The following is a 26,238-nucleotide window of genomic DNA, read 5'->3' as shown; positions in this document are numbered from 1 at the left end:
GAAAAGTAAACATTTTTACACCTTTTGAAGAGAGATGTCAATTACAGCCTGACACTATCTATCTGTGGGAAAGTTTTACACAGGGAATCTCAGAGGAAAATAATTTATTCATTGGGGGAGTGGCCGTGGCCCAATCAAAAGCAAGCAATTATAATATCAACCCGAGAGGCTGTTCTAGAAATCTGACCTCCAGGGTGACTCTATAAATTAGGCCTGTATGCATAGAATCGGTTCACAGATTGAGGGGCAGCCTGGGAAGCTGATGTGATCCAGTCCATACTCACCCCCCTAAGGGAGCAGAAGCAGACTACAAGTTAGCTATTTCTGTAAGTTTTCTCCTGTTTATTTTATACTGTTTTGCATAGTTGTATGTCTTTTTATTACCATATTTTTATTCCTTTTTCTTTACTGTAAGCACTGCACCTTTTTTTTTAATTAAAGCATAAAACTTTAACAAGTTGAACCTTGTATGTTCTAAAGAATCCATAGCCTTAAACTGTTTGATCCTTAAGAGTGGTAGACAGTAGTAGTAATATTTCCAGGACTTATCGCCCGTGTGTTCGGTGAGTGGTGGAAGAGTGTATGAACTTTTAAAGGGTACTATTTTGAGGTTGATTGATACAATCGACCTTCAATAATTTGATCAAAAAAAGAAAAATCACTCAAATTATTTTGCCCATGAGCTATTTTTCTGGTGTGAAAATCCTACCCAGCATGCCTCAGGAGAGCCGGGATTTTGCCTTATTGTGGGTGGAGCTTTGTCCTCTGCTCTTTATCGCCACCTAATGGAAATGGGGTAAAGCATTTTCACCAGTGTGGACATAGGTTTTTATTGTGGAACTGTTAACATATTCATTGTTTTTTTTTCTTTGCATAGACAATTGTGAAAGAGATTCTTCCGTCCGAGGTAGAGGAGGAAAAGAAGATCAAGTCCGCCATTTTTTACTCCATTAGTCTGACGCAACAAGGTCTGCAAGGCGTGGAGCTGGGCAATTATCTCATCAAGAGGGTAGTGAAGGAACTACAGGTTGGTAAAGCGTCCCTCTTATTACCCAGCTCCATAGCATGTGCTGCCGAATCTACAATGCAGCGGTACCAATCGTCCTCCTATTATCCTTGCACTGATGCATTGCAACAAACCCTCTGCTTTTATCCGAACTTATGCTGGTCTGTTTTCAGCCTCTGATTGGATCCTGAGAATAGTTTTGAGAGTATAAGTAGAAAACCTCCGTACTCTCTATTTTAAAAAAAAAAACAAAAAAAAAAACCAAGGGGTGAGGCTGTTGAAGACCACTTTGATCTGCCAAAGCTATACATTATTATCATCCAGTTTAGGCGACCTCCCAGTGATAGCAGATAACCGCACTGGTTTTTTTTTTTTCCCAAAAAAATTCTGGCCACTAGATTTGTGTGTAACCTAATCCACTGCCTGTTATCAAGAGTAATCCATCATTGGCAGCAGACACTCCGAGAAAGATTACAAAAAGTGGGGACCGATTTTTGCTGATTTACAGTAAGTGGGGGCGGGTCTTTGTCACTTTACAGTAAGTGGGGGGCGGGTCTTTGTCACTTTACAGTAAGTGGGGGCGGGTCTTTGCCACTTTACAGTAAGTGGGGCGGGTCTTTGCCACTTTACAGTAAGTGGGGCGGGTCTTTGCCACTTTACAGTAAGTGGGGTGGGTCTTCTCCACTTTACAGTTAGTGGAGGCGTGTCTTCTCCACTTTACAGTTAGTGGGGCGGGTCTTTGCCACTTTATAGTAAGTGGGGCGGGTCTTTGCCACTTTACAGTAAGTGGGGCGGGTCTTTGCCACTTTGCAGTAAGTGGGGGCAGGTATTTGCCACTTTACAGTAATTGGGGGCAGGTCTTCTCCACTTTACAGTTAGTGGGGGGCGGGTCTTCGAAACTTTACAGGAAGCAAAACTCAAAATAGAAACAAAGTAAGCAAATACCCTACAGTAAATAAACAGCAATAGTGTATGAAAAAGATATAGGGTGCTTAGTTAATACTTTTTTTAATCCAAATCATGTTAACTAAGTACCCTATATAATTTTCATGTGCTAGTGCTATTTTTATTTATTTACTGCATTGCCTCATGGCTGTATGTCCATTAGGCGTTTCTCTGTCCTTCTCAGCCCTTATTTACATTTTACGTCACTTGAGAAAAAGGTAAGTGTGAAGAGTATTGGAAATATAATTTCATGTCAATCCTTTGTATCCTATTTGGCAGGGGATTATAAAGCTCCGTTCCCATGTGTACCTTTAACAGGACATGTAGCACATCAGTGGGGTGGGGGGTCAAGCCTCAAAAGGCTGTGAATTACAGATCTCAAACCTTGAGCCAGCTAAGCTCAGAACAGAAGGCTTGCTTGCAAAATGGATACCATGCGGTCTAACTGCTTTGTTGAGACAGCTATTATTGTTTCTTAAGGAGAATATGTACTTATCGTGCGTCCTGGTCACACTCCGGTTACAGTTTCGAGATCTCTGGACCGGTCCGAACACCTTCCAGAGTCTTGATCTGTACTAGCACCACCGGGTGGGGTGATACATAGAATGTCTAGTAGGAGTCAGGTAGCAAAGCTGTGTTTAGTTTTAACACATAACAGGGGCCCGTCCGGATCTGATGGCTCCAACACCGCCTCCCTAGGACCATCCATTTAAGAGTTATGACTTAGGTTTTGGAATTTTTAGCTGCTAGAGGCAAGGGGAGGGGATTTAGATTGAGCCCAGAGGGCAGGAAGAGAGTGATCCAAAGGGATTAAAGGCTAGTCATGGAGGCTCTCTCAGTTTTGCTTGCGGTTCACTTCGAAGGTGGGGACCACGTTGAGTAACGTGCTGTGAAGGACCTAGGAACCAGCTGGCAGCCCATGCCCCCTGCGACCCAGCACACACATGGTCGAACATCATTGACATGATTCATCTACTGTATTTGCATATCTGACCATTGTATATGTATAACTATAGTGTATTGTCTAGTGTGCCCTTAAGGCGATTAAATATATAACTTAACCTTGGTTTGGTGTTTTATCTCCATCCACGATTCCACATGTCCGTTTCTCGGTTTAAATTCCCGTGCCGAGGCTGGTTTCCAGCCCATTATAATCCTGATAACGGACCAGGCTTATATCTAATGAGGAACTTGTGGCAGTCCTGCCAGGCTGACCAGGCGCTGTTTCACTGCTGCTAGTGAAAGGGCTCTCTCAGCCTGTCATGGTTATGAGTGAGTGTGGTGTAACATCCTCTAACCTTCCCATGCCTCCCTGGGCCCGTGTGGACTGGTGGTGTCTGTGTAAAACTGTACCAAGCCGACCTTGCATGTCCCCAGGGGGTGCGGAACGTCATGTTGGCGAAAGTGGGGAGACCGCATTACGTGATTCTTGTGACGCCAGGTGGGGTGGGGAGGTGCGGGTTCATCACAGTTAGGTTTTAATATTAGAGGCTAGGACTGTCCAGGGTCACCGTGGCATGGTGCGATGGCTTTTCCTTTTTTTTTTTTAATCAAAATTATGCTAACTAAGTACCCTATATTATTTTCATGCACTCCTGCTATTTATTTACTACAGGGTCTTTATTTATTTTCCTTTTGTCTTGGGTTTTGTGTATTTAGTGGCCAGTGTGAACATGCGCCTACATGCACAGCAACTTATATTTCAGTTCATCTCTTTAGTTTTTTTTTTTTTTTATAGGAATCCTTGATCGGGTCTTTGAAGCATTGTACAGGAAGCTAGGGTTGGGCCGCTGCCACTGTACAGGAAGCAGTAGGGTGGGTCATTGCCGCTGTACAGGAAGCAGGTGGGCGGGTCGTTGCCACTGTACAGGAAGCAGGAGGGTGTGTCTTTGCCGCTGTACAGGAAGCAGGAGGGCGGGTCATTGCCGCTGTACAGGAAGCGGGAGGGCGGGTCGTTGCCGCTGTACAGGAAGCGGGAGGGCGGGTCGTTGCCGCTGTACAGGAAGCGGGAGGGCGGGTTTTTGCCGCTGTACAGGAAGCGGGAGGGCGGGTCGTTGCCACTGTACAGGAAGCGGGAGGGTCGTTGCCGCTGTACAGGAAGCGGGAGGGCGGGTCGTTGCCGCTGTACAGGAAGCGGGAGGGCGGGTCGTTGCCGCTGTACAGGAAGCGGGAGGGCGGGTCGTTGCCGCTGTACAGGAAGCGGGAGGGCGGGTCGTTGCCACTGTACAGGAAGCAGGAGGGTGTGTCTTTGCCGCTGTACAGGAAGCGGGAGGGCGGGTCATTGCCGCTGTACAGGAAGCGGGAGGGCGGGTCGTTGCCGCTGTACAGGAAGCGGGAGGGCGGGTCGTTGCCGCTGTACAGGAAGCGGGAGGGCGGGTTTTTGCCGCTGTACAGGAAGCGGGAGGGCGGGTCGTTGCCACTGTACAGGAAGCGGGAGGGTCGTTGCCGCTGTACAGGAAGCGGGAGGGCGGGTCGTTGCCGCTGTACAGGAAGCGGGAGGGCGGGTCGTTGCCGCTGTACAGGAAGCGGGAGGGTGGGTCGTTGCCACTGCACAGGAAGCGGGAGGGCGGGTCGTTGCCGCTGTACAGGAAGCGGGAGGGCGGGTAGTTGCCGCTGTACAGGAAGCGGGAGGGCGGGTCGTTGCCGCTGTACAGGAAGCGGGAGGGCGGGTTTTTGCCGCTGTACAGGAAGCGGGAGGGCGGGTCGTTGCCACTGTACAGGAAGCGGGAGGGTCGTTGCCGCTGTACAGGAAGCGGGAGGGCGGGTCGTTGCCGCTGTACAGGAAGCGGGAGGGCGGGTCGTTGCCGCTGTACAGGAAGCGGGAGGGCGGGTCGTTGCCACTGTACAGGAAGCGGGAGGGCGGGTCGTTGCCACTGTACAGGAAGCGGGAGGGCGGGTCGTTGCCTCTGTACAGGAAGCAGGAGGGTGTGTCTTTGCCACTGTACAGGAAGCAGGAGGGCGAGTCGTTGTCACTGTACAGGAAGCATGAGGGCGGATCTTTGCCACTGTACAGGAAGCAGGGGGCCGAGTCGTTTCCGCTGTACAGGAAGCAGGGGGGCAGATCTTTACTGTTTGTCTCACTCCATACAGTGATAGCAGAGAGGCAGGATTTTAGTTCATGGCATGTAAACCATTGGATAATGACAGCCGGAGAGAGAGAGAGAAAGGAAGTTCCAGCACCTATAGTGCTAGCAGAAGATCGAGTGGATGGCATGTTACAGAGAATTGGGCCAGTCCCTGGACATATCTGACTGGTATGTGCACCAGAAGCCGTTCGACCTTGTTGTGGGAACATAGTGCATGCAGCAAGATCGTTCTTTACTACATGTTTTGTGTAAAAGGAAATGGTCAGTAATCCCCCTCCCTGTAAATAAGCTCCTATTTATTTGCAGTGACATTATTTCACATTCAGCCACTTAGGTTATTTTGTAGCTCGTATTGCTGATGAGGGTGAATAGCGCCCATTTAGTAAAATTACCTGTGTTCCGGCTCCGGGGCTTGTTCTCTTGCCTTAGTTTGTTCTGGCAATCTTCATGGCCCCGTTCTATGATTACGGGGAGCCGATCCCGTTAACTTTCTGCGCCCGCCTGCGCTCTATCAGCTCTCGTCTATAGACACACAATGCCGCGCACCTGGACGGGGCCGCCGCCATTACCCGACTACTGCCGGAATTCGCAGAGACTAATAGTAATTCTTTCCTTGGCCATTTCTGCCCAATTACAGCACTCAGTAAATGCAGGCGTAATCTTCCCCCCCATTATCCTGCAAACAAAGTGCCTTTATTTGTTTCTCTCCAGGACATTCGTGGGTCGCAGATAATAATTTTTTTTGCGGGCAGCTTGTATTCGTGATGCTTAATGTTCCCCTGATGGACTGCGGCGTATAAGCGGCTCATAGGATATTACAATGCTATCCGGCTGGGGCATCGCCGTCTGCGACTGAAACCTTCCCGTTGAGGACGCTTTTCTCGCTCATTTCATATCCGCGGCTTAGTATAGATTTTTGGAGACTTCTGCAAACACATCTCATCTTTTATGGGATTTTTCATATGGAGAAATGGACAGAATAACCCAGTTATACAGAGGAGCGGACATGAAATGTAAAAAGAGGCAAAAAAATTTGTTTCCAGTAAAACCAATATGGCTCTACTGAACCCAGCGCTATATTTGCATGATTTTTATACGGGGAGAGGGGAGTAAGCCGCTACCAAATAACCAACCACGCTGTCAGGTTATCTTCCCTGAGAACAAAGGATCAGGCATGTTAAAATCCAACAGCCCTATCCCTTCGTTTTTCACTTCCTCTGCTCTTTTGATGGTATCTGGATACCCCTGTGTTCCCCCCCTTTTTTAAAGGGATTATCCTATGAGCAGCATATGCAGGGACCCCCACAGATTACGAGACAGAGGACCCCAACAGATTCCTTTCAAGAGGCTGTCCTTTTTCAGAGAATGCCGCCCGTGAGCAGTTTGTAATAGAAAAGCAAACCGTGTCCCACCGCTGCTCCCTGAGCTTTCTGTCCACACGAGCAGATCCGCTATGGTCACTGATCATCTGCAGCGCTGACGTGAGCTCTGACTCGGAAAGAAACTTTCCATCCACGTGGGCAGAGCCGCTAAGGTTACTGATCGTCTGCAGCTCTGATGTGTGCTCCGACTCAGCAAAGGGCTTTCTGTCCACACGGACAGAGCCGCTGATCAGCTGCAGCGCTGGCAAAGTGATGTCAGCACTGCAGACGATAAGAAACATCAGCGTCTGGGGCATTGGTAAGTGTCCTGCTGGTAGACCTAATTTTATTTTTTTTTTTGTGTAGATGATTCCTAGAAAAAGTCAAATATATTCTGCTCCGTGTATCGCTACTTGGTTGCTCTGTAGCGGCAGAATAGAATGGCGACTTTCCCTTCTGATCCATGTAACGTCTCGTGGTCTCGGCACACGCCGGCCATATTCTTTTATTCTTCACAGCCGGCTAAATTTAAAGCAAGGTGAAGATAACAAAAGCGAGGTCAAGAGACGATCTGAGGAAGGAAATAATAATTTTTGGAAACTTTCTAACCTTTCATGTAAGAGGATTTCACTTCTCGGCTCGCACACGGCGTCGCTTTTGGTCAGTGTTATCGGATGAATGATCCCGTCCCCCTGAATACGAATGCCATAGTTGATAAGAGACTTTCAAACGGACATTCTGCCTTCATTCCTCCCAGCGCTTATCTTCTCGGCGCAGGACGCAAGGGTCTCCAGATCGAGATGCTTTATGAAAGCTTTCTGTGTCTGCACAATCACCAGTTATTATTTCCTTCTTTTCCCTTTAATCCATTTTTATTACATTTTTTTAATGTGGTCTTATTGAAATTCCACCTTGTTTGGGATCATTGCCTTCCCAACCTACTCTTCCCGCCTCCACCCAGTAATTGCTTCCTTCCAACCATTTATGAATTTTAGGATCGATGCTGTTTTCTTCTCCTTAGTTTGGTGACCAAACTCCTACTTAGGTTTTCATGTCTGCAGCCAAGTGTGACCATCTGGATAAGCTATAGAAGTTGCCATATTTTGCTTAGATTTCCTTTAAATGGGGTAATGCGGTACTGTGCAAAAGTTTTAGGTAGGTGTGGGAAAAATGCAGCAGAGTAAGGAGCTTCTAACCAAAAGTGTTGATTTTTTTGTTTTTATTAATTAACAAAATGCAAAGTGAATGAACCAAAGAGAAATGTAAATCGGGTGAATATTTATGACCGCTCGCCTCCTTCATCACTTTGTCTCGGTCACTTGTACACTGTTTTAGAAGGATCTTGTCAGGGGGGTGTTCCAAACATCTTGGATAACTGACCCCAGGTTAATATTTGGTAACCACCCATCGCATTCATCACTTTTTCTTGGTTACTTGTACACTGTGTTAGTAGGAGGTTGTTCCAAACATCTTGGAGAGCTGACCCCAGGTCAAATATTTGGTGACCACCCGTCGCCTTCATCACTTCGTCTCGGTTTTTTGTCCACTGTCTTAGAAGGATCTTGGCAGGAGGTTGTTCCAAACATCTTGGAGAACTGACCCCAGATCTTCTGTCTGAGGCTTATGCCAACATTTTTCTCTTTATGTGATCCCAGACAGACTGGATGATGTGAGGTCAGGGCTTCGTGGAGGACACATCTAGGTGGTGGGCAATGTTTTGCTGGGAAACTTTATGTCCTGGTATCATGTGGATGTGACACGTTCCTCCTACCTAACCATTGTACAGAACAATAATAATAATAACATGGCAGCTCATAATTCAGCAAGGTATTGCCCCTGTCGTATTGCTCAACTGCTCAGAAATGGTGGAGGAACAAGACGGAGATCAAAGTGATGACTTGACTCCTAATCCCAATCAATCATCTGTGGGATGTGCTAGAGAAACGAGTCCGATCCAAAGATGCCACACTTACCGTCTCACATAACGATTTACCACCGATCACGACCAGCGATACGACCTGGCCGTGATCGTTGGTAAGTGGTTGTGTGGTCACTGGGGAGCTGTCACACAGACAGCTCTCCAGCGACCAACGATGCCGAAGGCCCCGGGTAACCAGGGTAAACATCGGGTTACTAAGCGCAGGGCCGCGCTTAGTAACCCGATGTTTACCGTGGTTACCAGCGTAAAAGTAAAAAAAAAAAAAACAGTACATACTCACATTCCAGTGTCTGTCCCCCGGCGTTCTGCCTCTCTCCACTGTGTCTGTGCCAGCCGGAAAGCACAGCGGTGACGTCACCGCTGTGCTCGCTTTCCGGCTGGCCGGCGCTCACAGTGCAAAGAAGCAGAACGCCGGGGGACAGACACCGGAATGTAAGTATGTACTTTTTTTTTTTTTTTTACTTTTACACTGGTAACCACGGTAAACATCGGGTTACTAAGCGCTGCCCTGCGCTTAGTAACCCGATGTTTACCCTGGTTACAAGCGAACGCATCGCTGGATCGCTGTCACACACACCGATCCAGCGATGACAGCGGGAGATCCAGCGACGAAAGAAAGTTCCAAACGATCTGCTACGACGTACGATTCTCAGCAGGGTCCCTGATCGCTGCTGCGTGTCACACACAGCGATATCGCTGGAACGTCACAGGTCGCACCGTCGTAGCGACCAAAGTGCCACTGTGTGACGGTACCCTTAGTGCTAGATACCACCAGACACCATCTGAGGTGTGGTGGAGTCCATGGTTCAGAGTGAGGGACCTACACAAGATTAGGCAGGTTGTCTAATTCTATGGGGGATGTGTTGTGAACTATACTTTTTGGCTCCCTCTTGTGGTCACTAGTGATTTGGCACTTGGATTATCTTTTACCAGGTTGGTACTCACCTGCTTCGTTAGGCCTGGGGTGTTGCTATTTAAACTTCCTGGATTCTCAGTCCAGTGCCTGGCATCGTTGTAATCAGTTCACTTCTGTTTGCTCCTGTCTTCAGGTCCTGGTTCTTTGCAAGATAAGCTAAGTCCTGCTTTCGTACTTTTGATCATTTGCATTGTTCATAATTTTTGTCCAGCTTTCCAGGGTTTTTTGCTGACCATATAAGTCTTCTTACTATATTCTGCTATTAGTCAGTGGGCCTCTCTTTGCTAAATCTAGTTCATTCCTACGTTTGTCTTTTCTTCTTACCTCACCGTTATTATTTGTTGGGGGCTTGTATTACTTTGGGGTCTTTTCTCTGGAGGCAGGAGAGGTCTTGTTTTCCCTGATAGGGTTAGTTAGTTCTCCGGCTGGCGCGAGACGTCTAGGATCAACGTAGGCACGTTCCCCGGCTGCTGTTAGTGTTTGCGCTAGGATCAGGTATATGGTCAGCTTAGTTACCACTTCCCTATGAGCTGGTATTTATGTTTTGCAGACTTGCTGTAATCTCTGAGGTCCCCTGCCATTGGGATCATAACAGTATGCCAGGCCTATAAATAGTTAATGCATTGCTGAAGTGGGATTAAAAGAAAAGAAGTTCTGAGTTTGTTTTTTTTTTTTTTTTTTTTTTTTTCTTCCTCCCCTTTATCTCTGAGTGGCTTGAAGCTTTGCTGCAGACATGAATGTTCAGACCTTGATTACTAGTGTGGATCAGCTTGCTGCACGTGTGCAGGGCATTCAGGATTTTGTTGTTAGCAGTCCTATGTCTCAGCCTAAGATACCTATTCCTGAGCTGTTCTCTGGAGATCGATTTAAATTTAGGAATTTTAGGAATAATTGTAAATTGTTTCTATCTTTGAAACCTCGTTCGTCTGGAGATTCAGCTCAGCAAGTTAAAATTGTTATCTCCTTCTTGCGTGGCGACCCTCAGGATTGGGCTTTCTCGTTAGCGCCAGGAGATCCTGCATTGGCGGATGTTGATGCGTTTTTTCTGGCGCTCGGATTGCTTTATGAGGAGCCTAATCTTGAAATTCAGGCAGAAAAAGCTCTACTGGCCATCTCTCAGGGCCAGGATGAAGCTGAGGTGTACTGCCAAAAATTTCGGAAATGGTCCGTGCTTACTCAATGGAATGAATGTGCTCTGGCCGCAAATTTCAGAAATGGCCTTTCTGAAGCCGTTAAGAATGTGATGGTGGGTTTTACAATTCCTACAAGTCTGAATGATTCTATGGCGCTGGCTATTCAGATTGATGGGCGTTTGCGGGAGCGCAAATCCGCTAAACCTCTGGCGGTGTTGTCTGAACAGACACCTGTTTCAATGCAATGCGATAGAATCCTGACTAGAACCGAACGACAAAATCATAGACGTCAGAATGGGCTGTGTTTTTACTGTGGTGATTCTACACATGTTATATCAGCATGCTCTAAACGCCTAACCAAGGTTGTCAGTCCTGTCACCATTGGTAATTTGCAGCCTAAATTTATTTTGTCTGTGACTTTAATTTGTTCATTGTCTTCCTACCCTGTTATGGCATTTGTGGATTCAGGTGCTGCCCTGAGTCTTATGGACTTGTCGTTTGCCAAGCGCTGCGGTTTTGTCCTGGAGCCTTTAAAGGTTCCGATTCCTCTCAGAGGAATTGATGCTACGCCACTGGCGGAAAATAAACCGCAGTATTGGACACAAGTGACCATGTGCATGACTCCTGAACATCGGGAGGTGATTCGTTTTCTTGTTCTGCATAAAATTAATGATTTGGTCGTTTTAGGTCTGCCATGGTTACAGACTCATAATCCTGTTTTGGATTGGAAGGCTATGTCTGTGTCGAGTTGGGGTTGTCAGGGAATTCATTGCGATTCGCCGCCGGTGTCTATTGCTACTTCTACTCCTTCAGAGGTTCCTGAGTATTTGTGTGACTATCAGGATGTATTCAGTGAGTCCAGGTCCAGTGCTCTTCCTCCTCATAGGGACTGTGACTGCGCTATAGATTTGATTCCTGGCAGTAAATTTCCTAAGGGACGATTATTTAATTTGTCTGTACCCGAGCATGCCGCGATGCGTTCTTATGTCAAGGAGTCTTTGGAGAAGGGGCATATTCGTCCATCCTCTTCCCCTCTCGGTGCGGGATTCTTTTTTGTGGCCAAGAAGGACGGGTCTTTGAGACCTTGTATAGACTATCGGCTTCTGAATAAAATCACTGTTAAGTTTCAGTATCCTTTGCCACTATTGTCAGACTTGTTTGCTCGGATTAAGGGTGCCAAGTGGTTCACCAAGATAGATCTTCGTGGTGCGTACAACCTTGTGCGCATTAGGCAGGGAGATGAATGGAAAACTGCATTCAATACGCCCGAAGGTCATTTTGAATACTTGGTGATGCCCTTTGGGCTCTCTAATGCTCCTTCAGTGTTTCAGTCCTTTATGCATGATATCTTCCGGAAGTATCTGGATAAATTTATGATTGTTTATCTGGATGATATTCTGGTTTTCTCGGATGATTGGGATTCTCATGTAAAGCAGGTCAGGATGGTGTTTCAGGTTTTGCGTGATAATGCTTTGTTTGTGAAGGGCTCAAAGTGTCTCTTTGGAGTGCAGAAGGTTTCCTTTTTGGGTTTTATTTTCTCCCCTTCTGCTGTGGAGATGGACCCAGTCAAGGTCCGAGCTATTCATGATTGGACTCAGCCCACGTCTGTTAAGAGTCTTCAAAAGTTCTTGGGGTTTGCTAATTTCTACCGTCGCTTTATCGCTAACTTTTCTGGCGTTGTTAAACCTTTGACGGATATGACCAAGAAAGGTTCTGATGTGGCTAATTGGGCCCCTGCAGCCGTGGAGGCCTTCCAGGAGCTGAAGCGCCGGTTTACTTCGGCGCCTGTTTTGTGCCAGCCTGATGTCTCACTTCCCTTTCAGGTTGAAGTGGATGCTTCTGAGATCGGTGCTGGGGCTGTTTTGTCGCAGAGAGGCTCTGGTTGCTCTGTGATGAGACCATGTGCCTTTTTCTCTAGGAAGTTTTCGCCTGCTGAGCGGAACTATGATGTTGGTAATCGGGAGTTGTTGGCCATGAAGTGGGCATTTGAGGAGTGGCGTCATTGGCTCGAGGGTGCTAAGCATCGTGTGGTGGTCTTGACTGATCACAAAAATCTGATGTATCTCGAGTCTGCTAAGCGCCTGAATCCTAGACAGGCGCGTTGGTCATTGTTTTTCTCTCGTTTTGACTTTGTGGTCTCGTACCTGCCTGGTTCGAAGAATGTTAAGGCTGATGCTCTTTCTAGGAGCTTTGTGCCTGACTCTCCTGGAGTCTCGGAGCCAGCTGGTATTCTTAAAGAGGGAGTTATCGTGTCAGCCATATCTCCTGATTTGCGATGTGTGTTGCAGAGATTTCAGGCTGGTAGACCTGACTCTTGTCCACCCGACAGACTGTTTGTTCCTGATAAATGGACCAGCAAAGTCATTTCCGAGGTTCATTCCTCGGTGTTGGCAGGGCATCCGGGAATTTTTGGTACCCGAGATTTGGTGGCTAGGTCCTTTTGGTGGCCTTCCTTGTCACGGGATGTGCGGTCATTTGTGCAGTCCTGTGGGACTTGTGCTCGGGCTAAGCCTTGTTGTTCTCGTGCTAGCGGGTTGCTTTTGCCCTTGCCCGTCCCGAAGAGGCCTTGGACACACATTTACATGGATTTCATTTCTGATCTTCCGGTGTCTCAAGGAATGTCTGTCATCTGGGTGGTGTGTGATCGTTTTTCCAAGATGGTCCATTTGGTACCCTTGCCTAAGTTGCCTTCCTCTTCCGATCTGGTTCCTTTGTTTTTTCAGAATGTGGTTCGTTTACACAGCATTCCGGAGAATATCGTGTCCGACAGAGGATCCCAGTTTGTGTCCAGATTCTGGCGATCTTTTTGTGCTAAAATGGGCATTGATTTGTCGTTTTCATCTGCCTTCCATCCTCAGACTAATGGTCAAACGGAGCGAACTAATCAGACACTGGAGGCTTATTTGAGATGTTTTGTTTCTGCAGACCAGGATGATTGGGTGACCTTCTTGCCATTGGCGGAGTTTGCCCTTAATAATCGGGCTAGTTCCGCTACTTTGGTTTCGCCATTCTTCTGCAACTCTGGTTTTCATCCTCGTTTCTCCTCGGGTCATGTTGAGTCTTCTGACTGTCCTGGGGTGGATTCCGTGGTGGATAGGTTGCAGCAGATTTGGAATCATGTGGTGGACAACTTGAAGTTGTCACAGGAGAAGGCTCAGCGTTTTGCCAACCGCCGCCGCGGTGTGGGCCCCCGACTTCGTGTTGGGGATTTGGTTTGGTTGTCTTCTCGGTATGTCCCTCTGAAGGTTTCCTCTCCTAAGTTTAAGCCTCGCTTTATTGGTCCTTATAAAATTTTGGAAGTTCTTAACCTGGTTTCTTTTCGTTTGGATCTTCCGGTGTCGTTTGCCATTCACAACGTGTTCCATAGGTCTTTGTTGCAGCGGTACGTTGTGCCTGTGGTTCCTGCTGTTGAGCCTCCTGCTCCGGTGTTGGTTGAGGGCGAGTTGGAGTACGTGGTGGAGAAGATCTTGGATTCTCGTCTCTCTAGACGGAGGCTCCAGTATTTGGTCAAATGGAAGGGCTATGGTCAGGAGGATAATTCCTGGGTGGCCGCCTCTGATGTTCATGCGGCCGATTTGGTTCGGGCCTTCCACGCTGCTCATCCTGGTCGCCCTGGTGGTCTTGGTGAGGGTTCGGTGACCCCTCCTTAAAGGGGGGGTACTGTTGTGAACTATACTTTTTGGCTCCCTCTTGTGGTCACTAGTGATTTGGCACTTGGATTGTCTTTTACCAGGTTGGTACTCACCTGCTTCGTTAGGCCTGGGGTGTTGCTATTTAAACTTCCTGGATTCTCAGTCCAGTGCCTGGCATCGTTGTAATCAGTTCACTTCTGTTTGCTCCTGTCTTCAGGTCCTGGTTCTTTGCAAGATAAGCTAATTCCTGCTTTCGTACTTTTGATCATTTGCATTGTTCATAATTTTTGTCCAGCTTGTACAAAATGTGATTCCTGATATCGCTGGAAGCTCTAGGGGGCTGATATTCTCCCCCCACACCGTCAGTCGGTTTGGGGGTTCTTGGATATTCAGCGTGGATATTTTGCAGGGTTTTTTGCTGACCATATAAGTCTTCTTACTATATTCTGCTATTAGTCAGTGGGCCTCTCTTTGCTAAATCTAGTTCATTCCTACGTTTGTCTTTTCTTCTTACCTCACCGTTATTATTTGTTGGGGGCTTGTATTACTTTGGGGTCTTTTCTCTGGAGGCAAGAGAGGTCTTATTTTCCCTGATAGGGTTAGTTAGTTCTCCGGCTGGCGCGAGACGTCTAGGATCAACGTAGGCACGTTCCCCGGCTGCTGTTAGTGTTTGCGCTAGGATCAGGTATATGGTCAGCTTAGTTACCACTTCCCTATGAGCTGGTATTTATGTTTTGCAGACTTGCTGTAATCTCTGAGGTCCCCTGCCATTGGGATCATAACAGGGATGTGCTGCTTTGGTAGAAATATTTGGTGCAAGGGGTGGCCATCGAATGCCTCTCTTTCACTAAAGTGCAAAATGTATGTCCTTTACAGACGCCATATTCTTTTTCTAATCCATCATTGAAGCGAGTTGCATTGAAGCGAGTTATGTGAATTATGACTCGATGCCACCAAGGCAAGGGTCAATATTTTGGAAGCTAATCCAGGCTCTCAGATAAAAATGACTTGTATCTGAAATAAAGTACAATCAGTCACTCTTGTACAGCTTAGTCGCGTCTCGGATCACTTGGCACGCATATGTTTTGAGTGGAGATGACTTCTGGCCACCGCTTTTCTTTGATGCCATATTGAAATTCAGCATGCCCTATACCTCTTTTCCCCCAACTTGTGACATCTGGTGAAAGTCGGAACCCCCCACCTTATCTTATTAGATGGTGTGACGTCACTACACAGGCACAGCTCTCCGGCGCCCCCCTTTGTCTCTCAAGTCAATAAGGGAACTGCACTTAGAGCAAATGGCCGCCGGGGAGACTGCCCTGTTACCCATCTGGGGGTATTCTAAGATTTGCAATCAGAATAAAAGGATCAGCCCAAAATTAATTTATAATTTAATTGCCTTAAGGTTGCACTAGGTAATTACAAGAAATATACGGTAAAAATATATCAAGAGTTACAGTCAGAGTAAAATATAACAATAATAGTACAAGGCTTAGAGGTATAAAGCTGGAAGTCAATTTACCAGGTTGAAGGTCGCTTGTGGAAGCCGTGGGGCTCTGCGTTTCACAGGTACAAGACTTAGTTGCCGGGCAGCCCGCAAAAAGCACGTGCTTGCTCCCCTCTGGCTGGCATATGCCCTCTTCCCTTAGTTCATCGTCATCTTCTTCTGTTGAGTGTGTGTGTCACTCTCCAAGTGTCCTCAGCTCTTAAACCTTCCGTGTCCCTCCCCCCTGTAACTGGGTGGGCTAGCAATCTCCACCCCTCAGCTTCCCTGCAAGATTTATTCCCAATACCTAATAAATGGAATAACTTTTCTCAGGATGATCGGATCAGTACACGGGCAGTACCAGTGCATGTGGTTTGTTCTGCCGGTCGTACAGGGATCAAACCTGGACCCATTAGGTCTCTGTGGGAGGCTGATCTCTATATCTCAGGTTCTAGAACTCCCACGGACCCGGGAGTTGCACTGTCAGATGCGCAATTTCTTTAGGGCGGTGAAGATTTTTTTATGAGCCTGTACCTCGGACGATGCGTCCATAATTCATAATTTCATGGTGGAGACAGTCCGGCTGGGCAGATAATAGACTTTGGCTCCTGTAGCCACCTGACATGTATGCTTTAATTGAGCCCCCAAGCACCTCCATGCCCCCTGCTGGCGTGGCTTCCTCACTCAGGCTTTGAAATGCCATCTGCCTGCTACACTGCGCTCAGCCCATTACCATACTAAAGGAACTTTATGCAGGTAGGGGAAAAGGTGGGGGCCAGGAGTGTTCATCCCTGCAGATGTGTGACATGGTGAATTCGGATAGGAGACAAAATGGAGTCACGCCAATCTCTATTAGTATGCCCCATATCCAAGATGGCGGCTGCTCCCTCATCACAGATGGTGGTTGGGTTTGACCGTTATTCATCTCAATTGTATGCTAGTCTTAAAGGGCTTTGCCTCATTTTCTTTGTCCAGGAGCACACCTCTCCTTGTCTTCCTGGCTTCATCCTTACCAGGAGGTGGTGCGCTCCTGAAGACTGACCATTGGCCCAAAATATGCGCAAGCAGAGGAGCCCAGGGGTACTAAAAGTAGTGGATCCAGTCAGCGCTTGCAAGGCAAGCTTACCTAGGAAACCGGCCACCACTGATAGACTGCAGAGGGGGCCGGTAATCTAGGCAGTATCAAGTATGGAATTAAATATCCGTCCATTCTTGGGAACGGAGAGGATTTTTAATAATGGGTAAATGGTCAAAGTTGCTTTATTTTTTCCTTCTTTAGAGCTTCGGGATAGGATCTCACCCTATACACTTTTGCTGTTGGTGCACTGAACCAGTAAAACCATCATTACATATACAGTCATGGCCAAAAGTATTCACACCCCTGCAATTCTGTCAGATAATACTCAGTTTCTTCCTGAAAATGATTGCAAACACAAATTCTTTGTTATTATTATCATCATTTCATTTGTCTTAAATGAAAAAACACAAAAGAGAATGAAGCAAAAAGCAAAACATTGATCATTTCACACAAAGCTCCAAAAATGGGCCAGACAAAAGTATTGGCACCCTCAGCCAAATACTTGGTTGCACAACATTTAGCCAAAATAACTGCGACCAACCGCTTCCGGTAACCATCAATGAGATTCTTACAATGCTCTGCTGGCATTTTAGACCATTCTTCTTTGGCAAACTGCTCCAGGTCCCTGATATTTGAAGGGTGCCTTCTCCAAACTGCCATTTTAAGATCTCTCCACAGGTGTTCTATGGGATTCAGGTCTGGACTCATTGCTGGCCACTTTAGAAGTCTCCTGTGCTTTCTCTCAAACCATTTTCTAGTGCTTTTTGAAGTGTGTTTTGGGTCATTGTCCTGCTGGAAGACCCATGACCTCTGAGGGAGACCCAGCTTTCTCACACTGGGCCCTACATTATGCTGCAACATTTGTTGGTAATAGGTAACGACATTATTAACGTCTTTATTGTCGATTCCTGTCCCGTTCGAACCATTGACCTGTTTGTTCGGGGTGTGGGATACGGAGGCTTGGGATCATTATACTGGGATCTTTCTCCGAGAGACGCTCTTTTTAGCACGGAAGGTGTTGGCGTTAAGATGGATGGGTGGCTCCCCCCCCGACCCTTAGAGTTTGGATTGATCTGGTGAATTCGATTATCCCATATGAAAGAACAATGTATCAAAATAGAGGTTGTCCAGGTAAATTTGAAAAGATATGGGGCAGATGGAATTCCTCTTATCGTACTCTATAGTCTGCACTGACTAGACATCTACATAGAAAGGTGGGCTTGTGGTTTTCGGGGGCATCGCTCATAGAGCAGGATTCAAATCTGTTTTTCTTTCGGCGACTTACTGTTAATGGTTAAAGTTGTATAATAGGTATTTTCTTATAAGGAACTATTGATTTACCATGCACATTCCATTATCTTTGTAACTTCTAATATGATGATGTTTTGCAACTATTTGTATTTCACGGTATAATTAATGACGATAATGTTGGTAATCTTCAGACTTCATAATGCCATGCACATGGTCAAGCAGTCCAGTGCCAGAGGCAGCAAAGCCACCCCAAAACCTCAGGGAACCTCCACCATACTGTAGGGACCGTGTTCTTTTCTTTGAATGCCTCTTTTTTTCTCCTGTAAACTCTATGTTGATGCCTTTGCCCAAAAAGCTCTACTTTTATCTCATCTGACCAGAGAACATTCTTCCAAAACGTTTTGGGCTTTTTTTAGGTAAATTTTGGCAAACTCCAGCCTGGCTTTTTTATGTCTCGGGGTAAGAAGTGGGGTCTTCCTGGGTCTCCTATCATGCAGTCCCTTTTCATTCAGACGCCGATGGATAGTAAGGGTTGACACTGTTGTACCCTCGGACTGCAGGGCATCTTGAACTTGTTTGCATGTTAGTCGAGGTTCTTTATCCAACATCCGCACAATCTTGTGTTGAAATCTCTTGTCAATTTTTCTTTTCCGTCCACATCTTGGGAGGTTAGCCACAGTGCCATGGGCTTTAAACTTCTTGATGACACTGCGCACGGTAGACACAGGAACATTCAGGTCTTTGGGGATGGACTTGTAGCCTTGAGATTGCTCATGCTTCCTCACAATTTGGTTTTTCAAGTCCTCAGACATTTTTGGTCTTCTTTCTTTTCTCCATGCTCAATGTGGTACACACAAGGACACAGGACAGAGGTTGAGTCAACTTTAATCCATGTCAACTGGCTGCAAGTGTGATTTAGTTATTGCCAACACCTGCTAGGTGCCACAGGTAAGTTACAGGAGCTGTTAATTACACTAATTAGAGAAGCATCACATGATTTTTCGAACAGTGCCAATACTTTTGTCCACCCCCTTTTTTATGTTTGGTGTGACATTATATCCAATTTGGCTTTAGAACAATTCTTTTTGTGTTTTTTCATTTAAGACAAATTAAATGAAGATAATAATACCAAAGAATTTGTGTTTGCAATCATTTTCAGGAAGAAACTGAGTATTATCTGACAGAATTGCATTCCATGACTGTAGGACCTTGCACCACGATGGTCGCTCCTTTATCCATTTGTTAGGGTATTGCCTTCACCCCACTAATTGATTCCAAACCATCAAATATTTGCTGGTGAAATGGTTAATGTATTTTTTCCTCTTTTTTTTTTTTTTTCCCCCATTGGTGAAAAGTAATCTAGCGCTGACATTTGCGGTTGTCAGTACCACTTGAACATCAAAGGCTGGCTGCTGCTGTCATTTCTTTGTGGGCTCGATAAGTTATTTAGCGCCTGTGATGTGCCTTTCTGTCTTGCTTAGTAACTGCCTCGGATCTGCAAAAAGGCTTTTGTGCCCAGCGCTGGCTGACTGAAAGGCTTTTTAGCAGGGAGGATGGAGGGGTGTCACGCGGAGGCCCACGCCGTGCCATGTTCCTCCGCATTTAAAGGGACTGTCTTCTATCTCCAGCTAACAGCTGTGTAACATTAGCAGATGTGACAGGCGCCACACGACCCTTTTGAAGCTGATGAGTTTCCAGGTGAGATAAATGCATCAGATGTTGTTTTTTTTATTTATATAGATTTTTTTTTTTATGATTGATGTTTCACGCTGGAGACTGCAATAAGAGTCGCGTGAAGAGAGATTTGTTTTTACACGGTGTTGTCAGGGCGAGCAATTATGCAAATTGGGATGTGGAACAGATCCTAATGGGCTTACAGTCAAGGTGAATGAATGGCGATAGCGCGTCTTCATACCAAGCCCACCTTCAGGTAATAGGATCATTTCATTTTTTGTTTATTATTTTAGGGCGGAAGATGCCCAGAGACACTAGATTAGTGGCCCATTGACTGTAATGTCTATTGCAATCTTCAGCTTAGAGCTTGTAGGTTCGATGAGGGTCAGATCCAGGACCCTAATCGATTAATCCTATAGGTCAGGTGAGCGATTTTTTTTTTTTTTTATGGCAGCCCCAGGGATAATGAATGGAGCTACTGTCAGGCATCCAACCTGTCGTTCTGAAAGTTCCTGTTCTGACAAACTGTGCTGGTCCCTGAAGTTGGACCTCCACAGTCAAAAAGTTATCCCCTCTCCTGCGCATACATGACTGTTTTCACCAGACAACCCCTTTAATTTTTTTTTAGACTGCTGTTTTCTGGGTTTATGGATGGTCTGTATCATCTTGACAATTCACTGGTCGACTTGTGTCATGCATTTTTCACCAATTTTCCTTTCTGCAGGCTCTATCTCTACTTTTCAGTTGTCTCTGAGTTGGTGGGTGTAGACTATCTGCTATGCTGAAAAAGCCTCATCATGGACAACATCATACAACAGTACTGAGCAGTGTACTTCTGAATCCAGCTCTAAGGGAGATTACATTTACTAGAAAGTAGCAGCACATTCTGTGTAATCTTTCTCTCTTTCTCCTGTGTTCTCGGCCCCTGTGTTCTCGGCCCCTGTGTTCTCGGCCCCTGTGTTTTCGGCCCCCCTGTGTTCTCCAGTGTTTTCGGCCCCCCTGTGTTCTCCAGTGTTTTCGGCCCCCCTGTGTTCTCCAGTGTTTTCGGCCCCCCTGTGTTCTCCAGTGTTTTCGGCCCCCCTGTGTTCTCCAGTGTTTTCGGCCCCCCTGTGTTCTCCAGTGTTTTCGGCCCCCCTGTGTTCTCCAGTGTTTTCGGCCCCCCTGTGTTCTCCAGTGTTTTCGGCCCCCCTGTGTTCTCCAGTGTTTTCGGCCCCCCTGTGTTCTCCAGTGTTTTCGGCCCCCCTGTGTTCTCCAGTGTTTTCGGCCCCCCTGTGTTCTCCAGTGTTTTCGGCCCCCCTCGGTTCTCCAGTGTTTTCGGCCCCCCTGGGTTCTCCAGTGTTTTCGGCCCCCCTGGGTTCTCCAGTGTTTTCGGCCCCCCTGGGTTCTCCAGTGTTTTCGGCCCCCCTCGGTTCTCCAGTGTTTTCGGCCCCCCTGGGTTCTCCAGTGTTTTCGGCCCCCCTGGGTTCTCCAGTGTTTTCGGCCCCCCTGGGTTCTCCAGTGTTTTCGGCCCCCCTGGGTTCTCCAGTGTTTTCGGCCCCCCTGGGTTCTCCAGTGTTTTCGGCCCCCCTCGGTTCTCCAGTGTTTTCGGCCCCCCTCGGTTCTCCAGTGTTTTCGGCCCCCCTCGGTTCTCCAGTGTTTTCGGCCCCCCTCGGTTCTCCAGTGTTTTCGGCCCCCCTCGGTTCTCCAGTGTTTTCGGCCCCCCTCGGTTCTCCAGTGTTTTCGGCCCCCCTCGGTTCTCCAGTGTTTTCGGCCCCCCTCGGTTCTCCAGTGTTTTCGGCCCCCCTCGGTTCTCCAGTGTTTTCGGCCCCCCTCGGTTCTCCAGTGTTTTCGGCCCCCCTCGGTTCTCCAGTGTTTTCGGCCCCCCTCGGTTCTCCAGTGTTTTCGGCCCCCCTCGGTTCTCCAGTGTTTTCGGCCCCCCTCGGTTCTCCAGTGTTCTAGGCCCCCCTCGGTTCTCCAGTGTTCTAGGCCCCCCTCGGTTCTCCAGTGTTCTAGGCCTCTCGCTTCTCTGTTTTTCCTCAGTTCTCTCTTTTTTTTCTCGGCGCGCTCTTTTCCTCGGCCTCTCGGTTCACTATTTTGCTCTTTTTCAGAGTGGATTGCATGTTTAAGAGGCAGGAAAGTAGCTCATCAGTGGAGAGAGAAGCAGATTTCTCTACTTGTACTATTGGTCCACACTTGCATCTTTTGTATAGGAACAGCATATTCTTCAGGCTTATGTTTATTTCTTTGTGCTTCTCGTCATTGTGTCTTGCACGTAAGTTTTCTTTCTCTACAGTGGAGGGCACTCTAACTCTCTTAGTAGCGCACAAGGCGTCTCATTTGTTATCCTCTTTTGTTGGACAATTCATTATTGTTTCGTACAAACACCTTTTTATCATTTGTGACAAATTCCATCCTTGTGCTTTTTTGTTTTTTTGCTTGCTCAGCTAATACAAGACGTGGCATATATTTTGGGGGGTTAAAGAAGCGCCTGTGGTCAGGCCTCTGTGGGAGCAGTATGCTGTTTGTTTGTTTTTCGACAGGTGGCTCAATTTTTCTGGAATCCACCGGAAGCCTTGTCAAACACTTGAGTTTTGCTGGCCGGAGAGCCGCGTTTACCCTAGCGTGTCTTCCCTCTTGCCAAGGAACGAACTCTAACACTGAGGTGTATATCAAACGTGTGACACAGTAGTTGGTTTTAAAACCCGCTGAGCGCGTCCTCTTCATTATCCCCAGCCGCAGTGTTTTCAGGGAAGGAGACTGTTTACTGAGCCACCATGCTGAGAAGCCAAAAAAGAAAGGGATTCGGACACATTTTTTACAGAATCGTTTTTCAGTAAAAAAAAAAAAAAAAAATGTACTACATGCTTGGTTGATCAGTATTCAAATTATATTATTGCTCTGGATTCACAAATCCCCTCCAGAGCTGCATTCTGAATTATGATATTCTCCAGTTCTCTAGGACTAAATATCTCACTGACACCCTCTTCTGGTTTAGTATTTCTACAGTATCCATTATGTTTTAGGTTTAAATTCACCAACCTCCAAACCTAAATACACCATTCCTGGTCTGGTGGTCTCCATTCTTTCTCCCAATAAAGGGGCTCTGCAGGGCCTAGTCTAGACTGGGCAGGAGGTGCGGATGCTCGATCTCCACTCCATTCATTGTCTGAGAAAGAAATAGTTTGTACAGTGTCCATTATGTTTTAGGTCTAAAGCCACCTTCCAACCCCAAACCTAAATACACCATTCTAGGCCTAGTGTCTCCCGTTCTTCCTCCCCGAGAAAGGGGCTCTGCAGGGCCTAGTCTAGACAGGGCAGGAGGTGCGGATGCTCGATCTCCGCTCCATTTTGGATCTGAGACAGAAATTGTTTCTACAGTATTCATTATGTTTTAGGTCTAAAGCCATCACCCAACCCCCAAACCTAAACACACCATTCCTGATCTGGTGCCCTCTATTCTTCCTCCCTTAGAAATGAACTCTTGAGGTTCTAGCCTAGACAGGACAGGGGGTATGCAAGTTTGGTCTCCGCTCCATTCATGGTGGGAGAAAAAAATTGGTTCTACAGTTTCCATTATGTTTAGGTATAAAGCCAACCCCCAAACCTAAATACACCAATCCTGGTTTGGTGCCCTCCGTCGTTCCCCCCCCCAGAGAAAGGGGCTCTGCAGGGCCTAGTCTAGAACAGGGCAGGAGGTGCGCATGCTCGATCTCTGCTCCATTCATTGTTGGAGAAAGAGAAATTGTTTCTTCAGTGTCCCATTATGTTTTAGGTTTAAAACCACCATCCAACCCCCAAATCAAAATACACCATTCCTGATCTGGTGCACTCTGTTCTCCCCACTCTCCCCTCCTCTAGGAAAGGGGCTCTGCAGGGCCTAGTCTAGACAGGGCAGGAGGTGCGCATGCTCGATCTCTGCTCCATTCATTGTCAGAGAAAGAGGAGCTCAGCGCTGCGCAATACATAAAAAAGACATAAGTGCCCGGTAACTTCGGGTCTTCTACTCCAGCCCCATCAAGAGCTGCATTCACAACTCTTCTCTGTAGTAATCAATGCTTTGCGGTGCTGCATTGTAGGAGGAGAGGTAGTGTGTTTTTTGGGGGGACACAATGCTGCTTATAATAGTCTTCCTGCTTTGCGCATTTCTAACTTTGCAGTGAATCATGTTGTCTTCTGTGCTATTCGGATCTACAGCATAATCAAAAAGCCTAATAATAATGTGCTCCGTGAGGAGTAATGGCTGTCCGCTTACTTGTGACGAGAATATGTAGCTGAAGTGTACAGGAGGAGTGGGGGCTGCGCACGTCGGAGGAGGACATTGCTCTCTTGAAGATGCCAGGTTTAAATTATTCCGTCATCTGCCGTTCTATTACTAAAATAACAGAACACTTGTCTGGTTACAGGTTTATAAAAGTTTCTAGTGTTTACTGAAAAGTACAGGAAGTCCCAAAGTACTAAATTATAAAGGATTCTGACTCACATGGCAACAGCGAAACGTGTATAGGGGCAGTATTATAGTAGTTATATTCTTGTACATAGGGGCAGTATTATAGTAGTTATATTCTTGTACATAGGGGGCAGTATTATAGTAGTTATATTCTTGTACATAGGGGCAGTCTTATAGTAGTTATATTCTTGTACATAGGAGCGGTATTATAGTAGTTATATTCTTGTACATAGCGGCAGTATTATAGTAGTTATATTCTTGTACATAGGGGCAGTATTATAGTAGTTATATTCTTGTACATAGGGGGCAGTATTATAGTAGTTATATTCTTGTACATAGGGGCAGTATTATAGTAGTTATATTCTTGTACATAGGGGCAGTATTATAGTAGTTATATTCTTGTACATAGGGGGCAGTATTATAGTAGTTATATTCTTGTATATAGGGGCAGTATTATAGTCGTTATATTCTTGTACATAGGGGGCAGTATTCTAGTAGTTATATTCTTGTACATAGGAGCAGTATTATAGTAGTTATATTCTTGTACATAGGGGGCAGTATTATAGTAGTTATATTCTTGTACATAGGAGCAGTATTATAGTAGTTATATTCTTGTACATAGGAGCAGTATTATAGTAGTTATATTCTTGTACATAGGAGCAGTATTATAGTAGTTATATTCTTGTACATAAGGGGCAGTATTACAGTAGTTATATTCTTGTATATAGGGGCAGTATTATAGTAGTTATATTCCTGTACATAGGAGCAGTATTATAGTAGTTATATTCTTGTATATAGGGGCAGTATTATAGTAGTTATATTCTTGTACATAGGGGGCAGTATTATAGTAGTTATATTCTTGTATATAGGGGCAGTATTATAGTAGTTATATTCTTGTACATAGGGGCAGTATTATAGTAGTTATATTCTTGTACATAAGGGGCAGTATTATAGTAGTTATATTCTTGTATATAGGGGCAGTATTATAGTAGTTATATTCCTGTACATAGGAGCAGTATTATAGTAGTTATATTCTTGTATATAGGGGCAGTATTATAGTAGTCCACCAGTTGATGGGAGAGCAGTGAAGTTTGTAAGGAAGGTTGCATTACAAGTTCAGGAGAACCTGTCTTAAATATACACACAATCATGTTCCCAACACATCTGTTATAGTAAAGGTAGTGTTCCAAACCCTTCTGCAGCTGGCCATAGACAGTATAAAACTGAGTCTATAGGAGGCAAATTATTCAAATTTTTTAATGAAACCCAATAGAATATTTTTAATCCCAATTACATGCATGTAGGTAAGAAAATCAAAACATCCATCAATGGTGGAGAACTTCCTTTAATCCATTCAGGTCAAGATAACTTGATGCAATAACACAAAAATATTTGAGCATGGAACACTTTCTTTATGTGATTCGGGATAATATCAGAATACCATAAAATACAGATTTTTTTTCCAACCAGTTCTTTGGCACTGGTTCTCACTTAATATAAGCAGATGCACAAACACATTGGACCCAGGAATGTTTCCATCTCATAAGGTTGGCTGCAAACATTTATGTGTCCTGTGATGTAGGATGTGACATTATATGGCAGCACCTGCGCGGCCTCGGCAGTGACTTGGCGCAGTTTTCTGTTGTGTGCGGATTACCAGCGGAAGCAGCGGCACCTAAAAGCGAAAAAAGCAAGAACGTAGGTTCATTATAAAGCTGTATGGATCGGAGAGACATTAGCACAGTGTGAAGTCTCCTCCATCGATTCATCCCTGCACTCTCCCTTTGATTCGGCGCTGGCTTCCTAATTCCTGCACTTCCCCTTCCCTCCTGGGTTGTCACATTTAATTAATGGCATGTTTGGGCTTTCCAAGTCATTATGGGGTATGTGCACATTTAACACTTGAGGTTGCAGCAGTAGCATGGTCCTGGAAGACCCCTTTAACAAAGCACTGGCCAATCAGAATCACACTCCATATGCGCTATTATTCCAGACTTTCCCGGTTGGAGATCCGCCATGGTAAAAAAAACACATTTGCAAAATGGTCTCTGACATTTTCAAAGTTTATTTCATTGAAAACTCCACGGTGATCCGGTTGGAATCGTTTTAAAAGGTAAGTAGTATCCATGGTGACCGGTGGCCTGAAATAATAAGTTAAGTGTAATGTGCCATTGCTATTAGTTTCTGCCTCGGGAATGATTAATGACGGCTCTAATGAAAGCATGTTTTCTTCTCGCTGACGGATATTAGGGCTTTAATGAAAACAAGTTAGACGGCTGACCGGAGGCCGGCCACTGGCAGAATG

General features: G+C 46.0%; 1 protein-coding gene across 1 annotated transcript in view; it reads left to right on the top strand.

The window, feature by feature from the left end:
• The window catches only part of MLYCD (malonyl-CoA decarboxylase), a 58,049-nt gene that overhangs the window by 26,888 nt on the left and 4,923 nt on the right, over positions 1–26,238 (top strand). The window contains exon 4 of the mRNA XM_077288608.1: positions 878–1,027. Coding sequence (XP_077144723.1) covers positions 878–1,027 — 150 coding nt within the window. The remainder of the gene's footprint in view (positions 1–877; positions 1,028–26,238) is intronic.

Source organism: Ranitomeya variabilis, chromosome 2 (assembly GCF_051348905.1).
Source record: "Ranitomeya variabilis isolate aRanVar5 chromosome 2, aRanVar5.hap1, whole genome shotgun sequence".
NCBI lineage: Eukaryota > Metazoa > Chordata > Amphibia > Anura > Dendrobatidae > Ranitomeya > Ranitomeya variabilis.
This window is presented reverse-complemented; position numbering and strand designations above follow the sequence as displayed.